Consider the following 19,613-nt stretch of genomic DNA (forward strand, 5'->3'; position numbering starts at 1 on the left):
CGTACCTGGCTTCCCTCCCCCTTGGTTTTCCTCACCAGCCTACCTACCTCCTCCCACCGCGGCCGGATGGGCCGCCACCCCCTGAGTACCCTCCACCTCCTCCGCCCCCACCCCACATCTATGACTTTGTGAACTCCTTGGAACTTATGGATCGACTTGGGGCTCAGTGGGGAGGGATGCCCATGTCCTTCCAGATGCAGACCCAGATGTTAACTCGGCTCCACCAGCTGCGGCAGGGCAAGGGACTGACCGCTGCCTCGGCTGGTCCTCCCAGTGGGGCTTTCGGGGAAGCCTTCCTCCCGTTCCCGCCTCCACAAGAGGCAGCCTACGGTTTGCCTTATGCCCTGTATACACAAGGGCAGGAAGGCCGAGGGGCATACTCTCGGGAGGCCTATCACCTGCCTTTGCCCATGGCAGCCGAGCCCCTGCCCTCCTCCTCAGTCTCAGGAGAAGAGGCCCGGCTGCCTCCCAGGGAGGAAGCGGAGCTGGCAGAAGGCAAGGCCCTGCCGTCAGCAGGCACTGTGGGCCGTGTGCTGGCTACCCTCGTCCAAGAGATGAAGAGCATCATGCAGCGAGACCTCAACCGCAAGATGGTGGAGAACGTGGCCTTTGGGGCCTTTGACCAGTGGTGGGAAAGCAAGGAAGAGAAGGCTAAGGTGAGAGTCGGTGCCTGAGGTGAGGCAACTTGGGACTTCTGGACAAGGTAGACCTCGGGCTTCTGCAGCTGCGCGGCTCAGAGTAGGGGTGGGAAGAGATCAAGGCAAGTGGAGTGCAAGGCAGGCTGTGGGCGCTGCACAGGACAAAGCCGTGGGGAAGGAAGTTCGGGGCACAGAGCAGCAGATAAGCGAGGGCTTGAGAGTTGGAAGAACTTGGTCCAGGTTCCATTGCTGCCATTTAGAGGTAGAAGAAATAGTAGTTGTTGCCTAAGGTTTATGGGCTAAACAAGTGGACTTTTGAGAAAAATGCCTATAAATGGCTGGTAGAGGTGTAACAGATAGTGCCAAGGAGGAGGACAAGTAAATGCATTTCGGTGGTCCTGGGGCCTTGGAGTGGGTCTGACAGGAGGGAATGCCTGGGATCTCAGTCTCCTGCTGCCCACAGCCATTCCAGAATGCAGCCAAACAGCAAGCCAAGGAGGAGGATAAAGAGAAGACCAAGCTGAAAGAACCAGGGATGCTGTCCCTCGTAGACTGGGCCAAGAGTGGGGGTACCACAGGCATCGAGGCCTTCACCTTTGGGTCAGGGCTGCGAGGGGCCCTGCGGCTGCCTTCCTTTAAGGTATCCAGAACTGTGGTCTTGCTAAGTGGGGGTGGGGAGAGTGGGGAGAGGGCCTGCTGTCCTTGGGCTCCAGGTATTTGGGAACTGTGTGTGTGTGGTTTGAGTGGGCCCCATCTCTTACCTGTCCCCCAGGTGAAGCGGAAAGAACCATCAGAAATCTCAGAGGCCAGTGAAGAGAAGAGGCCCAGGCCGTCCACTCCAGCCGAGGAGGATGAGGACGGTGGGTGGGGGCCCTGCTGGAAGGGGAATGGGAGTGGGCTCTGTGGGTTCTGGTGGGAAGGGAAGAAGCCAAGATAAAAGGATAAAGACGTCTTGAGGTCAGAGAGCCAAGTAGAGGTCTCTTGGTAGAATGTGAAAGCTTACTGGCCCATGCCTATAATCCCAATACTCAGGAGGCTGAGGCAGGAGGATGACCATGGGTTTGAGGCCAGTCTGAACTACATCACAGCAAGCACTTCTAAGAGGCGTCAGAAGCATCCTCTGGGGTTCTCCCTGGATTGTAGTTGAGGTTACTACTGTAGTATGCTGATTTATGTTTTCCTGTATCTTGGTTTTCCTCCTACAAAACAAAAGTACTAACTTCAGTATCTGGGATCACAGAACTCTGAGGTTAAACAATCGCCTACCCATGTCTAACATCTCAGGCTTATATTCTCCTACAGCTTTCCCCTCAACCTGTCAAGTCTGATCTATTGGCTAAAAGCTCCCATGGCTGGGAAACTTCCTTATTGAATGGAAAGTTTGTACTTCTCTGGAGTTCTCTTCATGTGTACTCTCTTCTCTCTGGAGTTCTCTTCATGTGTACTTCTCTGGAGTTCTACTGGCCTTAGTGCTCTTGCCTTGGGGCAGGCATAACAAGTAGGCTCCTTCTTCCACCCAGCTCAGAAAGACAAAAGATAAGATGGGTGGCATGTGTTAAAAACCATAAAACATTAGCTAACTGTAAGAGACTGGTGTTTCTCTATTGAGTTTCTGAACGGGCCGTCAGGAAGTTCAGCAGCAGTGGAAGGAAAGCTCCTTGCACATGGTAGGGGAGCAGTAGTGTATCGTTGATGGGAATTTTCCTAACCCCTACTCACCTGACCCAGATCCTGAACGAGACAAGGAGGTTGGCGAGCCAGGACGCCCGGGGACCAAGCCCCCAAAGCGAGATGAGGAGCGAGGAAAGACCCAGGGCAAGCACCGGAAGTCCTTTGCTCTGGACAGCGAAGGGGAAGAGGCTTCCCAGGAGTCTTCCTCCGACAAGGCAAGGGGCCGGGGTGTCGTGTCGCTGCTAGAAGCCTGTTTCCCCAGTGCCTGTTCCATGGCCGCCATCTCTCTGGCCCAAAACCCAGGCCGCGAGGCTCGGGGAGAAGCAGTTGTTGCTTTCCTGCTAATCCCCGTTTGTTCATTTCCTTAAGGATGAGGATGACGAGGAGGAAGATGAGGAAGATGAAGAGCGGGAGGAGGCCGTGGACACCACTAAGAAGGAGACGGAGGCATCAGACGGTGAGGACAGTTGAACAGAATTCTGGCCTGGGGAGGAAGGGATTCAGCCAGCTGGCGTGCCCCTTCCTGAGCCCACCCAGCCGTTCTGCGGGGCTTGCTCTCCACCCGGGCCTTCCACGATAGCAGCCGCTTAGCCCTGTGCTTTGAGGTGCTAGCCCTCTGGATACATTAAACCTGGTACTCAGAACGTTCTCGCCTGCTTACCTCTTCTCCTGAGGACATCCTAGCAAAATTTCCCTAAGTGCTGGAGATCAGAAATCTGTGTTCTGTCCGTGGATGCAGCCAGCCTGCCCCTCCCACCTTTGAATACTGCTCTTCGTTCAAGGTGCAGCAACCAGGCTCTGTCCCCCACGCTGCCCTTCCTCACAGCTGTCATAACCAGACTCCTCTGCATGGTTGGGCACTCTGGTGCCCTATGTTCTATCAGGTATTGGGTACATGGCGGAGATAGGTGTGGTTCCTGCTTTTGAGAGCTGGTTGGAAGGAGGTGGAGAGGCTTAACAAACAAATGAACCCTGTCACTTCAGACAGAGACTGTGTTTTGAAGAAGGTAGAATAGAGTAATGGGGTAGAGAGGGACAGACTGTGGACCTGGAAAAGATGCACTGTTTTCTGTGCGGTGGAAGGGCCACTTCAGCGGGGCCAGAGTCTCTTCACCAAGGCAGAAGGCTCAGTTTTCTGATGAGAGTAAAGGTCCAGACCCCTTCCCATCTTGTTGCTCACCGCTTCCTATCAGTTTTACCTTGTGGTTGGTTGGATTTGTCATCTCCTATGCTTCTCGCGTCCTGTCTTTCTCACTTAGATTCTTGCAGCAGTCTTGACTAAGTTTTGTTTTGATCTCCGTCTTCTCCCTCCATTCTGTTCTGTCTTCCAAACTGCTAATGGAATTCTCTTTCCTAGAATGCATTCCTTCTCTTTATACAGTCTCCTCCTGGCTCCCTGCTCTCCTCCAGCCTGACACTGTGGGCCCTTCTAACCTCGCCCTGCTCACCTGTTCAGCTCCATCTCACCATCGGCCAGCCCCTCCTCAGCCACTACTTTCTGCTCTCATTTTCCCAGTTATGCTCCTTGAAGTTTGTAGAGCTCCGAGATTTCTTAGGGCCCTTCTCATGCATTACTGATCTCTTAAGTGTGTAAAGCATGTTGTTTTTGAAGCTTGTTTCATCCCAGAATCCTTCCTCACGGACGCCATCATCAAGGCTGCCCCTAAGTTCCTCTCTGGGAAGGCCAGGTGTGACACATGCGTATAATCCCAGCACTCAGGAAGCTGAGGCAGGAGAATCACAGGAAGTTTGAGGCCAGCCTGGGCTATGTAGTGAGTTTGAAGCTAGCGTCTTGAACTATGTAGTGAGACCCAGTCTCAAAAAACAAACAAAAGCAAGATCCATTTTGGGAAAAGCTTTAGTAGTAAGAGCACAGGGCTTGCTGGTCAGGAGTCTCCCTCTTCTCTTGCCTTTGGCACTCCCTCTTGATCCATGTTTGGCGTGACATCCCGTGTTTGCATGGTGAGATGGCTCCTTGTCCTCTGGATTTCAACATTTCCATCTCAGAGATGCCTTCCTTGATGTGCTCATCCAGACAGAGTGCGGGCTGCTTCTCTAGGGCCTCCAGCCCCTTGTACTCATACTTGTCATTTTGTGAGCAGATGTTTATTTAGCCAGCTCCCTGACATGTCAAACTTGCGTGCAGCTGGCATAGAGCCAGATATCCAGAGCACTGAATCCGTGAGCAAACCCCCAGCTTGACCAAGTGAGGGTCTTCCCACCTCGCCTGATTACCCCTTCTGGATTTCCAGGCGAGGACGAGGAAAGCGATTCGTCCTCCAAATGTTCTCTGTATGCTGACTCAGATGGTGAAAACGGCAGCACATCGGACTCTGAGAGCAGCACCTCATCTTCCTCCTCTTCATCCTCCTCCTCGTCATCCTCTTCATCATCGGAGTCCTCCTCTGAGGAGGAAGAGGAAGAGGAGCAGCCAACAACCATTCCCTCAGCCTCACCACCCCCCAGGGAAGTCCCAGAGCCTCTCCCAGCGCCTGTGGAGGAGCCTGAGCCAGAAAGGGCGGTAGGCTCCCCCGTCACACCTCTCCCTGAGCAGAAGTCTCCGGCAAGGCCTGCAGGTAGGTGGTGCACGACTGGTGACTCAGTGTGTGTGTGTGTGTGTGTGTGTGTGTGTGTGTGTCTGAAGCACAGTGGAGCCTGCATTGATTTTATACAAGTGTGTGTGACTTCATTGGTTTTTATCTTGAGAGCAGTAGAAAGCCTTCCAAGGAGGGACATGATCAGATTTGAGATCTGAAAACATACAAAGAAAAAGTCACTTTTCTCTTGTCTCTTCCCTCCTTGGGGACGTAATGGCCTAACACTCAAAACTGATCTGCCATAGTGATTTACAGAGCCAAACAAAATGTTTGGGTCCTGCTAAAGTAAAACAGGATGATCTCTTCCCAAGTAAGTTCAGTAGAAAAACTTGCAATTTAATAAATTCCTCCTCATTTTTTTTTGGTACCAAAATTGAACTCAGGACCTTGTGCTTGCCAGGCAGGCATTTGTGCCGCTGAGCTATATCCCAGCCCCCTCCTCCTCATTGTTAAGCCTATTCTTTCAGTGGGTTTAAGTGCAGGTGATTAAATGGGCAGGGTTGGTTTTTTTGTTTTTTTTGGTTTTGGTTTTGTTTTTTTGAGACAGGGTCTCACTGTGTAGTGCAAGCTGGCCTTGAATTCACTTATGTATCCCAGGCTGGCCTCAAACTTGTGAGAAGCCTCCTACCTCTGCCTCCTGAGCACTGGGATTACAGCCATGCAACACCACGCCCAGCTTAAATGGGCAAATGCTTGCATTAGCGTAGAATTTAGTTCTGCCTCTGCTTTCTTTTGTGGATTTGCATATACCATTGTACATACCACATAAATATATTTTTTCCTGCTTTGGAAACTGTTCATGCAGGGGCTGGGGATTTAGCTCAGCAGCACAGCGCCTGCCTGGCAAGCGCAAGGTCATGAGTTTGATTCCCGGTACCGGAAACTGTTCATGCAGTAGATAGTGAGTACTTAGCTCAGCCAGTAGTAGGTGCAAAGGATACAGTGGTGCGTCCATTGGATACTGTTCCCACCCCTGTAAAGCTTGCAGTCTACGTAGAGAGACAGTTGAACGGTAAACATATGAAAATCTGTGCACGCGTTTGCAAGCCTGGTGACCCCTTTCTGCTGAAGCACAGCTGGGCTGAAATCTAGACAGAGCAGGGAGGAGGGAAAGATCGGAGAATCAGCAGGTGAGAAGACCTGGAAGAAAGTGAGTTGAGAGCTAGGGGTAGTGGGGTGGGTCAGGGCCAGGCCTTGCCAAGTGCACAGGCTGTGAGAGAATTTGGTCTTTATCTTGAGAGCGGAGGAAGGCCCTTGGGGGAGCAGCATGAGTAGATTTGTGGTCTGAAAAGATGCAGTGCAGGGAGAACTGGAGAGGGGCCGGTGTGATGCAGAGACTGTGCAGAGGCTGTGCAGCACGGAAGGAAGGAAGTCGCTTCTCAGGATGCACTTGAGAGACACACAAGGCCCCCGCGGGAGCTCCCACCAGGATGTTCCTGCCAGTCCTTGGCCCAGGTTGGGCAGGGACCACAGGACGACCTCATGTGCTGCTGTGTGCTGTTCGTGTCCAGATCCCACAAGACGAGGAGTTGAGCCTCTCCGAGTGAACCTTCGGATACTCCCAGCCTCTCCTGAGTCCGTTGGTAGCCGAAAGTCCTGTGCGGCTGTAGGCAGCTCAGAGGCATCAATTGTAGTAGCTTTGCTTCTCTGTGGGGCAAGGAGAGGGGTGTGGCCACAGCTGCATCTGAAAAAGGGCATTCTGGCAGGTGGAGAGATTTGGAAGAGGTGAGGGAGGATGCCAAGAGTGTGTGGAGGATGGCTGCGTGTGGTGGCGCATGCCTGTAATTTCTGCAGAAGAATCATTGAGAGGTTGAGGCCAGTGTGGGCTGCATGGTAAGACCTGTCTCAGAAAAAAAGTACTTGAAGGAGTGCAAGTAAGGTAAGGACAGCAGCCCCATAGGGTGGTGATAGTGAGGTGCAGGAGAGCGGAAGTGGAGGTGAAGACTTGAGAGGAAATTGAGGAGATAGAATACTTGGGGACTCCTTACCGGGAAGGAACCGGGAAAGTGAACCAGGAGTAAGAAGAAAGCTGGAGTTAGTGTGGGTTGAATCTGAGGTGCCCCTGGGTCCTCCATGTAGAAACCCTGGCTGTTGGATGATACATTGATGCAGGGACGCACAGGCTAGACACAAGATAGATACCCGAGAGTAATGAGGATGTTGGTGTGAGCTTCCTGTGTACGAGCACGTGAGGGAGAAGGGTCCAGAGCCTGAAAGTCTTGTAAGAGACAGGTAGATGGCAAAAGGAACCCAAGGAGGCAGGAAAAACCATGATTAGGGAAGGGAGGGGAAGCAGGGAGGGTGTGCTTTGAATATGAAGGGAAGCACAGATTTGTGTTTGTGTTTGTTTTTTTTGTTTTTCTTCTGGTACCAGGAATCGAACTCACGACCTTGCGCTTGCCAGGCAGGCGCTTGGGAAACAGATTTAAAAGGAGCCGTGGTCTGTATCATCAGGCCACAAGAGGATATGACAGAAGTGTCAGGTCTGACAGGTCATTGGTGTCGATTTCATTTGAGTGGTTCAAACTGAAGCCAAGTTTTGGGGTGCCAGGGAATAAGGGGAGATAACAAAGATAGTATTTTATTTTATTTTATTTTTTCTTTTTGAGACAGGGTCTCGCTATACAGTTCAGGCTGGCCTTGAGCTCACTTTATAGCTCAGGCTGGCCTCAAACTCACAAAGATCCTCCTGCCTCAGCCTCTTGAGTGCTGGGATTACAGGTGTGCACCACCACGCCCAGCTGAAAGCTCACTTTGTCATCCAGTGTGTATGACATTTTTGCTATTCCTACTTCACAGAGATGAGAAACTGGAGGCTTAGTGAGCGAGCCACGCAGGAGGTGGTCAGGTTACCCAGCTGGGACAGGGGCGACAGCAAGAGGAGAATGCAGGGTTGATGGAGGGTTTAGCTTTTCAGAGTGGGTGAAATGTGGGTGTGAAGGGAAGAGCCGACAGGTAGATGGAGAAGAGGGAGAAATCCTTCCCAAAGCAGCATTTCTGGGGAGGCCAGTGGAGGCCTCTAGACCTGATGTGGGTGTCTGCGTGAGTGGTGAGGCGGGGAGCTGTGTGCACTCTTGGGCCCTGCGTTTCTCTTGTCTTCCAGTGCGCTTCATTCTCACCCGCTGCAGATGTCCTTCTTGCCTTCTGCATTCTAGCAGAGGGCCCACCCCAAACCGTAGCACTGGCTCCCAACAGACCTACTACTGTTCTAGGTCCCTCTGCACAGGGAAGCTTTCAGTGGGGCAGGCTTGGGCCAGGTCACCATCTTAGTGGCCCTGGTCATGCAGTAGAAACTGGCTTTAGCCCCACAGATCTCAGGGCCCCGGGAGAGTAGTTCTTAGAGAAAGGTAGGGGTTATATTGACCAGGTGCCCCTCCCACCTCTTGAATGGCAGGGCTGGGCAAGCCTCTACCAGGTGGAGGAACACAGGGAAATGTGCGTGAAAAAGCCTTGCTAGGAGAATTTGCTCTCGTTGACAACCAGGCTTCTGGAAGACACAGGGGACCAGGCTGGAAAGATGTTCCTGCGCAGCCTGGTAGAGAGAAGTGGGGCTCAGAACCCGGAGCGTGGACCGAGTACCTGGTCTTGCTAGCCTCTCGCTATGGATTGCTGCTGGTTGAGATCCCAGGTGCCATCCAGTCTAGCACAGTGCAGGCCAAGGGCCTTCCTCCGGGTGTCAGATTGAGGAGCATCAGTTGAGGCTTTGGACACAGGGTGATCAAGGCCCTCTCAGGCCTGGCCTGGTGCTGTGTGCCCTTTAGTTCTGAGTGGTAGAGCCAAGGAGTCCACAGAATTCAGGGCAGCATAGGCTGGCAGGTGAGAAGATGAGCTCAACCCAGCCTGCCTGGGTACGTGTCACTGTCACTTGCCAAGTGTGTGCTGCTGGGAAGGTTATTAACCTCTCTGTGCCTAAGTTTTCTTGTTTATAAGATGACATTAATATCCAAAGGGTGATCAAAATATACAGTGAATGTTTAAAATTTGAAAAAACAATATTTATTATAGTAAAAGATACATTGCTATTAATCTTCAGAATCCTCCCTCTTACTTTGAACACACTCATCCCATTATTCTTGTCACTTTCTGAAGCAGTTCTGCAAGTCCTCTTTCCTGGGTGTCTCTGACAAGTGGTCAGAAGTATAGTGGCTGCTGTGCCAGATGTCCTGTATCAGGCAGGATTGTAAAAGGGTTAGAATGTCTTCATCCACCGTCACCAAATCTGGCCTTGCATATCTCCTGGTACTTCTCCAACATCAAGATGGCCATGAAAAAGAAACATTTTGAGGCAATTTTAGGACAAGCGGACCGTCAGGAAAGAACTTCGAGAACTACTTCAGAAAGTGGCAAGAATGATGGGGCAAGTGTGTTGGAAGCACGGGGAGGGCTTTGATGGCAATGTGTCTTGTACCCTAATAGATTTTTTTTAACACAGAGAGGCTATATTCTTTAAGCCTGTGAATCTTCTTTTAAAAATTTATTTATTGGGGCTGGGGATTTAGCTCAGCAGCAAAAGCGCCTGCCTGGCAAGCGCAAGGTCGTGAGTTCGGTTCCCGGTACCGGAGAAAAAAAACCAAAAAAAAAAAAAAAAATTTATTTATTATTATTATTATTGGTTTTTTTTTATGTATATTGTGCTGGGGATCGAACCCAGAGCCCTGTGCGTGCAAAGCAAGAGCTCTACCACTGATCCACATCCCCAGCCGCCCCTAATAGATTTTTGTTCAACAATCAGTGTATGTTTCAGTCACATATCCCAGGGCACTAGGGCCACCGCGCTGCTGGTAGAATTCAGTGAGTTCGTATGTGGATGTGCAGGGCATTGTACTAGCTGTTAATCATCTGCAGCCGGGTGCAGCTGCCAGCCCCCCGGCCCTGCGCAGACGGTGGTAGCAGTGTCTGAAGTGGGACAAGTCTTCACTAAGGCTGTGCCACGAGCTGGGGCTGAGAGCTGCACACGTGGATGAGGGACGGAGGGCAGCAGCTCTCGGAGAGAGAGTTCAGCTAGGGACATGCAGCAGCGCCTCGCAGAGAGACGTCCCTTCCCCGCCTCCTCCACCCTTTGGCTCTCAGCTTCGACCTGGGTTTCCTCACTGAGGGCTTTCTCCCCACTCCCCGCTGCAGCACATCCCCAGCCTGTCTGTGGTGGGTGGGTCGGGGAGGAAGGCAAGTGTTAGCGATTTTCTTTTTCGGTATGAGGAACTCAGGGCCTTTGCATTGAGCTGTTACCTCCAGCCTTTGTGTATTTTTTGAGATAGGGTTTCACTAAGTTACCAAGGTTGGGCTCTAACCTGTGATCCTCGTTGCAAGTTAGAGGCCAGCCTGGGCTACCAATTGAGTTTAAGGCTAGCCTGAACTCCATAGTGGGACTGTCTCAAAAAGACACATACACAAGAAAAGCCAAAAACTTGTGATCCTCCTGTTTCGGCCTACCAGAGTTCAGGGCTTGCAATAACCGCCATGACTAGTTTATAAAATATTTTGAGATTCTTACATTGTATCTTGTTCATCTCAATAAACCAGAGAGTATGGTTTGTAATTAAATTAATGGGTATTTTAATTCAGTCTGGCCAATTGGAGACTTGTAGAATGTGGTGACAGAAGTTGTGTTGGTTCGTGTACCTAGTCGTTGGCTGCGGTTCTGTCACTGTCGGGACTAATAAAAGGCTGGAAGCCGAGGGTCCCGTGTGCGGTCACAGTGTGGCTGTGCGTTTGGTTTGTGCCGTCGTCCCCCACTGGACTGAGCACTCCGTGAGGACGTGAAGGAGTTGCCGCTGTTCTCTGCATGGTAGCGTGCACTGCGTGCTTGGTGACTGGCTGAATGAGCAGGTGCAGAAGCCCACGCTGTCGGGAGCCTGCTGCGCTCCCGCAGTGGGGCGGGCGCTCTGTCCCGTGGCCGGGTGGGTGGTGTGTTCGTAGGGCGGCTTGAGTTTGCTGGGCAGATCAAGCACCACCTGTTAAACGAGGCAGCCACGGCCCAGCTGAGCCTCAAGTCTTCTGTCCCTAAGGGCTCTGAGGCTGGACCTGGACACGGACAGTTCTCCTTCTCATGTGCTTCCTCCCCAGATCCCAATGAGGAAACGCCTCCCAGTGTACCCCAGCCAGCCCCGGAGCCGCAGGCTGGGCCCCCTGCCCCGCCCCCCCGCCTGGACGAGCGCCCCTCTTCTCCCATCCCTCTTTTGCCTCCGCCTAAGAAACGTCGGAAAACTGTCTCCTTCTCTGCCATGGAGGAGGCACCGGCTCCAGAGCCTCCCCCGGCTGCCCTCCCACAGGCCAAGTCTCCAGGCCCAGTGTCTCGAAAAGTCCCCCGGGCTGCTGAGCGGACCATTCGCAACCTGCCCCTGGACCACGCGTCTCTGGTCAAGAGTTGGCCCGAGGAGGTGTCCCGAGGGGGCCGCAGCCGGGCTGGAGGCCGAGGCCGCTCCGCGGAGGAAGAAGAGGTGGAGCCGGGCACAGAAGTGGACCTGGCGGTGCTGGCTGACCTGGCCCTCACCCCCACCCGGCGCGGGCTGGCGGCCCTGCCGGCCCTGCCTCCCGGTGACGACTCGGAGGCCACAGAGACCTCGGATGAGGCTGACCGCTTCTGCCCCCCACTCAGCCACATCCTCCTGGAGCACAACTATGCCTTGGCCATCAAACCCACACCCTCCACGCCGGCCCTGAGGCCCCTGGAGCCGGTCCCGGCCCCTGCGGCCCTCTTCAGCTCCCCGGCAGATGAGGTCCTGGAGGCCCCCGAGGTGGTGGTGGCTGAAGCAGAGGAGCCCAAGCCACAGCAGCAGCTGCAGGTGCAGCAGGAAGAGGGGAAGGGAGAGGAGGAGGAGGAAGAGTCCGAGTCCTCCGAGAGCAGCAGCAACAGCAGCAGCAGCAGCGATGGGGACGGTGCTGGCCGGAGACGCAGCCTCCGCTCCCATGCCCGGCGCCGGCGGCCCCTGCTCCCTCCGCCGCCACCGCCGCCGCCCTCCTTCGAGCCCCGCAGCGAGTTTGAGCAGATGACCATCCTCTATGACATTTGGAACTCAGGCCTAGACTTGGAAGACATGAGCTACCTGCGGCTCACGTACGAGCGGCTGCTGCAACAGACCAGTGGGGCCGACTGGCTTAATGATACCCACTGGGTCCACCATACAAATATCCTGAGCCCGGGGTCTGCCCTGCCCGCGCAGGACAGGAAGCCGAGGGGCGGGCGGTGTCCTCTGCTGCATCGACCCCCTCCCTCTCCACCTCGCTGTGCCTGGTGCCCTCGCAGCTTCCTCCCCGGCTGCCCCGCCATCTCTTCTCCGCCTCACTGCCTCTTTTCTGCCCCTCCGAGACTTTCTGGCGGAACAGGCAGAGTCTGAGCCTGACCTGGGTCATCTGTCCCCTCACACCGAGTGTGCCCGCCAGCTCGGAGTAGCCACCCTCCCCTCGGGCTGGGGTTGGGGTGGGCAGAGGAGAGTGGGCCCCAGGGAGTGGGCGGTCAGGGACCCGTTCTCTTCCTTAACGCCCCGCACTCACCAACCTGAGCACTCCCAAGCGCAAGCGGCGGCCCCAGGACGGGCCGCGGGAGCACCAGACGGGCTCTGCGCGCAGCGAAGGCTACTACCCCATCAGCAAGAAGGAGAAGGACAAGTACCTGGACGTGTGCCCTGTCTCGGCACGGCAGCTGGAAGGAGTGGACACTCAGGTGGGGCCCTTCCCTGAGCCCTTGCCCGCTGCCGCCGCCTCCCAGCCGCCTGTTGGTCACCTCGCCCCGTCCTCCTCACAGGGGACTAATCGTGTGCTTTCCGAGCGGCGGTCTGAGCAGCGGCGGCTGCTGAGTGCCATCGGCACCTCAGCCATCATGGACAGCGATCTGCTAAAGCTGAATCAGCTCAAGGTGAGGAGCGGGGCGGGGGCTCGGTGACCCGGCCAAAGCACGGAGAGCTGCGCTCCTAGAGTCCTTTGCTCCCCGGGGTTTGAAGGTGGGAAGGTGGGTGGGCAAGACACCCGCCATCCTGGGAGGTCTGCGGGAAAAGCAAGGGGCTAGGCGGAGTGAGGCATCGGCAGTATGGTCTCCTTCTGCCCCCCAGTTCCGGAAGAAGAAGCTCCGATTTGGCCGGAGCCGGATCCATGAATGGGGTCTCTTTGCCATGGAACCCATCGCAGCTGACGAGATGGTCATCGAATATGTGGGTCAGAACATCCGCCAGGTGAGGCTCCCGCCCCAAGCCCACGACCAGCTCTTGGTCTGACACCAGACAACGCTGGATATCACAAGTAGCGTCTCACTCTGGACGGAACCTCACTTCCCTCCCAGCCCCAAGACATAGCCAGTGAAACCTGTGTCCTTGTTCCATCCTTCTTTAGTGGGGTTGGTTAGTTGGTTGGATTGTTTTTGAGATGGTCTCACCGTGTAGCCCAGGCTGGCTCCAAACTCTCAGTGATATTCCTGCCTCGGCCTTCCAAGTGCTGGGATTACAGGTGTGCACTACTACCCTTCATTAATAATAGGTACTCGTAAACATGTTAGTGGTCTAGCAGGAATCAGCACTGGTACTTTTTCTCCCTTTAAGAATGCGGGGACATCAGACAAGTAGCAACAATAAAGGATAGTGTTTGATATTAAAGAGGAGTCAGGCGTGGTGGCGCACGCCTATAATCCCAGCACTTGGGAGGCTGAGGCAGGAGGATCGTTGAGTTCGAGACCAGGCTGGGCTTTGAAGTGAGCTCAAGGCCGGTCTGAACTGCACAGCGAGACCCTGCCTCAGAAAAACAAACAAAAAAAAAAGCTTGGGGCGGTGAGGGTGGTAGGAACTCACACCAGGACCTAAGACCTTCCAGAGACCGTGGTGTTTAAGCTGAGAGCTGAAAGATGGGAGGAACTTCCAGGCGTAAGTGGGTGAAGTACGCTTCTCCTTTCAGGACAGCATGTGAAAAACCTAGAGACAGAGCAGTCAGAGAAGGATGAGGTTGGTACGGCTAGGTAGAAAAGTGGGCCAAGGGCAGTGATGAGAGCCTGGAGGGACAGATGGAGCCGTGTCCGTGGCACCGAGGAGCCCTATTACTAAGTGTGGGCCTGTGGTGGGAGACGGGGTCTCTGGGAAGCTAAGCAGGAGAGGACCTAGAGGTTAGTGAGCTCCTTCCAGCCACGCTGGAGTGAGAATGCGTCTGGCCCGAAGCTGTGGGGCTGTTGCAGAGATGCAGGCCAAGGTGAGGGTTGCCTCGACTAGGCGGAGGCAGCCTGGTGACAGCGGAGTCCGGTCCGTGGGCCGGAGGTTCTGACAGGCCCAAGCAGTGGGATGGCTGTAGGAGCGCAGGAGAAGGTGAGCCTTTCTTGGGGTGCTGCTGCTGGCTTCTTGGAGCGTGATGGAGGTCCTTTGAGAAGGGAGCGAGCGAGGAACAGAGGTGTGCGCCAGGATGAGTTCAGTCAGAGTGTGAGGCCGCAGGGCCCTGGGAGCTCGGGGGCGGGGTGAACGGCCGGCAGCCTGACCGAGATGGAGTTTGGCCGGAGACGGGGCTTCAGGACAACTCCCCTCTTCTGCCCGGTGGCCAGGGCTCTGGGTGGGAGCGCTCAGGGAGAGAGTGCAGAGCTTCCTGTCTCCTTCTGAGAAGTAGGAGTTGCCTGTTCTCACACAAGGCCCACGTCACGACACAGACGGTCTGCCCTCTGCGTTGGCCAGCTGCACCTCGAGGGCGCTTGTTTTGGAGGGAGGGTCCTGGAGGAGATAGTAGGGCTGTGTTGGTGACCTGTCAGTGTAGGAGCTGCTCAGCCCCGTGAGCAGCCGAGAGCCCCGCACTGGCCGGGCAGATGGCCTCAGAGGCACTAGTGCAGGTTTCCCTGGAGCCCACGTGTGGGTGGCTGGATCAGGGCAGCCAGAGCCGGGTGTGCAGCACAGCACTTGCAGTTCCAGCGCTCTGGGGGCTGAATGCCCTTAGTTCTAGAACCGCAATAAAAAGTACCACCTGGGGATGTAGTTCAGTGCGAAGGCCCTGCGTCCAGCCCGCTGTACTGGGAAAAGGGCGGTGAGGGCTTCTGGAACCCGCGTCGGGAGAGCTGTGAGCCGGCAGGGGTAGCTCATAGCCGGTCCAGAGGAGCTGGTGGGATGAGGTCTGGTCCGACCAGATGCTGAGAAGCAGACCGAGACCCTTGCGTCCCACTTTACCAGATGGTGGCCGACATGCGGGAGAAGCGCTATGTGCAGGAGGGCATTGGCAGCAGCTACCTGTTCCGGGTGGACCACGACACCATCATCGATGCTACCAAGTGTGGCAACCTGGCGAGGTTCATCAACCACTGCTGCACGGTGCGCTGGGAGCCGGCGGGGGCGGGGGCGGGGGCGGGGCCCAGGCTCACACTCCGCCCTTTCTCCAGCCCAACTGCTACGCCAAGGTGATAACCATCGAGTCGCAGAAGAAGATCGTGATCTACTCCAAGCAGCCCATCAGCGTGGACGAGGAGATCACCTACGACTACAAATTCCCTCTGGAGGACAACAAGATCCCGTGCCTGTGCGGCACGGAGAGCTGCCGGGGCTCCCTCAACTGAGGTGGGGCGAGGCCGGCCACACCCCTATTTATTCCCCCTGGTGCCGAGCTCCCAGCACCCCCAGCCTTGGTGGGCTCGGCCGGGCCCTCGTGCCCACGTCTTGAAGGGCTGGGTTTGTCGCCCTGAGCCCAGCGAGGGAACCTCGGTCCCTTTCTGCCTCCCTGTTGCCCCTGCCTACCCGCCCGCCCTGATTTTTTTTCTTTGCGGAGAAGAAGCTGTAAATGTTTTGTAGCTGCCAGCAGCTGTTTCCTGTGGAAACCTGGGGTGCCGGCCTGTACAGACCCTGTTCTTGGGGGTGACAGCCCTCCTGCTTTGTGTTATGGGGATTTCCCCTTGTGCCCTGCGTGCACCGCCCCCCCGGTTTAGGGGTTTCTAGGGGCAGTGCCGTGCTCTTCCCTGGAGGGCCCTGTGCCCGTCCTGGGGGCTCCGTGCCTGGGACCCTGCCTCAGCTTCTGTCCCTGCCAGACCCCGTGGGCCACCCCCCCACCCTGGTGTCTGGGGGCTCCTGCCCAGCCAGCCGGGACGGTGGGGGTGGGCCCTTGTTGGGCTGGATTGTACATATGTTAATAGCAAACTCAACACCACATTTTTATAATTGTGATTAAACTTTATTGTACAAAAGTGCTTCGTCAGTATCTTTGGGGAAGAGCAGGCCAGGGTAGGGGTGGAGGGCACAGGGTGGGGCAGACGGTGGGGTGGCCTGAAGCACGGAGCAGGTGGAGAGGCTTCCAGGCGAGAGCCTGGACCTGCAGACCCAGCTGCCGCTGTTCTGGAGCACCTGCCAGGCTGCGACGCCACGCCAGGGACCCCTACCGAAGCCAGCCAGATGGGGCAAAGGTCAGGCCTGTCCTCTCCCCTCCCCTCCCCAAAAGCACAGCTGTTGCTGGGCGTCTTCCCCCCGGGGAAACCTAGCAGGAGGCGAGCACTGAAGTCACGCTGTGGGGATGAGGTCACTGCTGCCTCCCTCCTGGGCCCCCAAATCCCTCAGTACCCACCCAGCAGGTCTTGGCTTTTCTCCCAACCGCTTTGCTGTAAGTGGCGTGCCAAGTGGCCACCAGGGGGCGCGCTGTGGCAACTGCGAGGGCAGAGGGGGTGGAGGCTGGGCTGGGCTGGGCTCGTTCCTGGAATGGGCCAGGAGGGAGGAGAAGCAAGCGGAAGGAAGACGGGTGTGTGGCTGGTCAGCCAGTCCAGGAGAGCACCTCTCCAGAGGCCAGTTTGGGCGTCCTGAGACAGAAGCTGCAGGTAGGCCGAGGAGACACCAGGCCCAGGTAGCCCTTCCCACCTTCCTGCGCCTTCCTCCTCCCCGCTCTCCTCTGCTGCCCCGAGACTTCTCTCCACCTGCCTCAAATGCTGACCTCTTCCTGTACCCAGCCCTTACGCCCCAGTGACTCCCCGGCTGGCGTTCACCGGACCAGAGGGCAGTACCCAGGGGCTGCAGCTCCCAGGAACAACTCTGACCCCTGGCCCTGGGTTCCTGTCCACTGGGCCACCAGGCCTTTTCATGAATAGCAAGTGGCTGGGACAGGTGGCCCCAGGCAACCCAGGTGAGCTAGAGTCTCTTCCTGCAGCCAGGCATGGCTGAATCTGCAGAGGCCCCGAAGCTGGTCTACTTGGTCACGGGAGGCTGCGGCTTCCTAGGCGAACACGTGGTGCGCATGTTACTGGAGCGGGAGCCGAGGCTCCGTGAGCTGCGTGTCTTTGACCTGCACCTGAGTCCCTGGCTGGAAGAGCTGAAGACAGGTGACTGGGGCAGAGGCTGTGGGAAGGAGGGTGTGGTCTCCCTGTCCCCTCCCAAGCTGGAGGCACCCCCTGGTGGAAAAGATGAGGGCTGTTTACACTCTCTAGTCCACACGGATGGGACGAGTGAGTCATATTGGTAAGGCGGCTCCAGAGGGTGGGGGCTGAACCTGGCATCTGGCTGATGCTCCCGATGCTGACATTGCCTCTGGCCTCCTCTCACTCTGCTAGGGCCTGTGCAGGTGACTGCCATCCAGGGGGATGTGACCCAGGCCCACGAGGTGGCAGCGGCTGTGTCTGGAGCCCACGTGGTCATCCACACGGCAGGGCTAGTGGACGTGTTTGGGAGGGCCAGCCCCGAGACCATCCACAAGGTCAACGTGCAGGGTGAGCCCGCCCCCCCACCGTTCCGGCCGTGCCTTGTGCTCCCTGGCACCCAGCCCTCTCGACTCCCTCCGCCCGTGACCTGTGACTCCAGGACAACCTGTCCTGTCCGTGTGATTATTCACTCCCCGTCTCCATCTCACCCAGCCTCTTGCGGTTCTCCCTGGGCCTGGCACGGGAGGGGAAAGCTGCAGAGAGGGGAACCTCAGCTCGGGTACCGCCCCTTCCCCAGGCACACAGAACGTGATCGAGGCTTGCGTGCAGATGGGGACTCGGCTCCTGGTCTACACGAGCAGCATGGAGGTTGTGGGACCGAACATCAAAGGCCACCCCTTCTATAGGTGAGCTGAGGCTCCTGTTACCTTAGCGGCCCATGTCCGCCCAGCACTGAGGCCTCTTCCCTTCATCAGAGGCAATGAGGACACCCCGTATGAGGCTGTGCACAAGCACCCCTACCCTCACAGCAAGGCCCAGGCTGAGCGGCTGGTCCTGGAGGCCAATGGGAGGAAGGTGAGCCTGCAAAGACCAGCCCGAGGGAGCTGCCCAGGACACGGCAGGGCCTGCCCTCTCTCTCACCTGGAGCTCAGGGGGCTGGGGCAAAAAGGTGGCTGCTGGGTCCTAGGTCCTAGCCATGGCTGCATTTTGCCAACAGGTCCACGGGGGGCTGCCCCTGGTGACCTGCGCGCTACGTCCCACGGGCATCTATGGTGAAGGCCATCAGATCATGAGGGATTTCTACCACCAAGGCCTGCGGCTGGGGGGCCGGCTCTTCAGGGCCATCCCAGCTTCTGTGGAGCATGGCCGGGTCTACGTGGGTAAGGACAAGGCCGGGCAGGGTGCGACCACAGACAGGGCAGGAGGGTCTGCTGTGGGACTGGCGGGCCCCGCGTGGCCTGGGAAGGGCCCTGCGTGCTCAGGCCCAGGTGGACTGTGACTGTGAGACTCATCTGCACGGGCCACGGCGGAAACAGCATCTGTGCAAGCTGGGGAGCCTGGGGAGACCCGAGTCACAGGCCGAGTGAGGAGCGCAGCGCAGGGCAGTGGCTCCCGGGCGAGCGAGGAACAGCATCTGCGTGGGACTAGAATAGTATGGCCACACGGCCGCCAGTAGAGCATGGCCACAAGACGGGGGGGACAGCAGCCCTCACAGGGCTGTGGTGGAGATGTGGGAAGCATCTTGCGGCCCGAGTGGGTCGCTCTGTGTGGGCTAGCCCGGGACAGCGGCACTGCAGGGCGGCAAGAGCCTGCAGGAGCACACGACCCTTCCCTCCCCACCGGCAGGCAACGTGGCCTGGATGCACGTGCTGGTGGCCCGGGAGCTGGAGCAGCGGGCCGCGCTCATGGGTGGTCAAGTGTACTTCTGCTATGACAAGTCGCCCTATAAGAGCTACGAGGATTTCAACATGGAGTTCCTGGGCCCCTGTGGACTGCGGCTCGTGGGCACCCGCCCACTGTTACCCTACTGGCTCTTGGTGCTCCTGGCTGCCCTTAACGCCCTACTGCAGTGGCTGCTTCGCCCGCTGCTGCTCTATGCACCTCTGCTCAATCCCTACACCTTAGCCGTGGCCAACACCACCTTCACGGTCAGCACCAACAAGGCACAGCGCCACTTCGGCTACGAGCCCCTGTTCTCGTGGGAGGAAAGCCGGACCCGCACCATCCTCTGGGTGCAGGGCATGGAGGCCTCTGCCCAGTGACGGTGGGCTGTCCTGGCGCCTCCATCCGGCTCCCAAGCCTGGGGAGGGATGGTGTGGAGGCTCTGTGCAGGACGGCAAGTCCATAAGCCTGGAGTCTGAGCTGCACCCCGAACCTTCCAGGGTCTTTCTAGGGCAGTCTGGGGACAGGAGTGTCTGCACTCCCGCCCCGGGCCTGCGGGCCGGCCTTCCTCCATTACCCTTCGCACCCCGGCTCCTGCGGCAGCAGGTGCCCAGTGCGTCTTCAGCCTGGGTTCAGAGAGAAGAGGCTTCTCCAGCCCCTCAGCGTCCTCCCTCCTGAGGGGGTTATCTTCCCACTATTTAAGAAAATAAAGTTTCACCTCCAGACACTCGTCTTTTCATTCCCCGCGGTGAAAGCTCAGGAAGTCGC

At 56.8% G+C, this 19,613-nt stretch overlaps 2 protein-coding genes across 3 annotated transcripts in view; both read left to right on the top strand.

Moving 5' to 3' along the window:
• The window catches only part of Setd1a (SET domain containing 1A), a 26,235-nt gene extending 10,207 nt beyond the window's left edge, over nucleotides 1–16,028 (top strand). Inside the window, exons 9-20 of the mRNA XM_013504748.1 lie at nucleotides 3–656; nucleotides 1,102–1,278; nucleotides 1,411–1,498; nucleotides 2,367–2,524; nucleotides 2,679–2,766; nucleotides 4,562–4,885; nucleotides 10,970–12,031; nucleotides 12,394–12,566; nucleotides 12,648–12,758; nucleotides 12,952–13,071; nucleotides 15,028–15,165; nucleotides 15,234–16,028. Coding sequence (XP_013360202.1) covers nucleotides 3–656; nucleotides 1,102–1,278; nucleotides 1,411–1,498; nucleotides 2,367–2,524; nucleotides 2,679–2,766; nucleotides 4,562–4,885; nucleotides 10,970–12,031; nucleotides 12,394–12,566; nucleotides 12,648–12,758; nucleotides 12,952–13,071; nucleotides 15,028–15,165; nucleotides 15,234–15,407 — 3,267 coding nt within the window. The 3' untranslated portion in view covers nucleotides 15,408–16,028. The remainder of the gene's footprint in view (nucleotides 1–2; nucleotides 657–1,101; nucleotides 1,279–1,410; nucleotides 1,499–2,366; nucleotides 2,525–2,678; nucleotides 2,767–4,561; nucleotides 4,886–10,969; nucleotides 12,032–12,393; nucleotides 12,567–12,647; nucleotides 12,759–12,951; nucleotides 13,072–15,027; nucleotides 15,166–15,233) is intronic.
• Nucleotides 16,029–16,301: 273 nt separating this feature from the next.
• On the top strand, nucleotides 16,302–19,570 carry Hsd3b7 (hydroxy-delta-5-steroid dehydrogenase, 3 beta- and steroid delta-isomerase 7). Of its 2 annotated transcripts, none has more exons than XM_005405287.2 (7): nucleotides 16,302–16,675; nucleotides 16,976–17,147; nucleotides 17,376–17,531; nucleotides 17,761–17,869; nucleotides 17,939–18,038; nucleotides 18,181–18,343; nucleotides 18,810–19,570. In XM_005405287.2, exons 1-7 carry the CDS (start codon nucleotides 16,352–16,354, stop codon nucleotides 19,223–19,225), a joined length of 1,440 nt encoding a protein of 479 aa, XP_005405344.1. In that variant the 5' UTR covers nucleotides 16,302–16,351; the 3' UTR covers nucleotides 19,226–19,570. The 2 variants fall into 2 exon arrangements, with proteins under 2 accessions (XP_005405344.1, XP_005405345.1); XM_005405288.2 differs by having other exon boundaries at nucleotides 16,306–16,649.
• The last annotated feature ends 43 nt before the right edge of the window (nucleotides 19,571–19,613 follow it).

Source organism: Chinchilla lanigera, unplaced genomic scaffold, assembly GCF_000276665.1.
Source record: "Chinchilla lanigera isolate Chin_1 unplaced genomic scaffold, ChiLan1.0 scaffold00092, whole genome shotgun sequence".
Lineage (NCBI taxonomy): Eukaryota > Metazoa > Chordata > Mammalia > Rodentia > Chinchillidae > Chinchilla > Chinchilla lanigera.

Coding starts and splice junctions, on each gene's coding strand:
- Hsd3b7 (XM_005405287.2), top strand. CDS start 16,352: ATGAGGTCACTGCTGCCTCCCTCCTGGGCCCCCAAATCCCTCAGTACC. Junction 18,039..18,180: donor TGGAGGCCAATGGGAGGAAG/GTGAGCCTGCAA, acceptor TTTTGCCAACAG/GTCCACGGGGGGCTGCCCCT. Junction 18,344..18,809: donor GCATGGCCGGGTCTACGTGG/GTAAGGACAAGG, acceptor CCCCACCGGCAG/GCAACGTGGCCTGGATGCAC.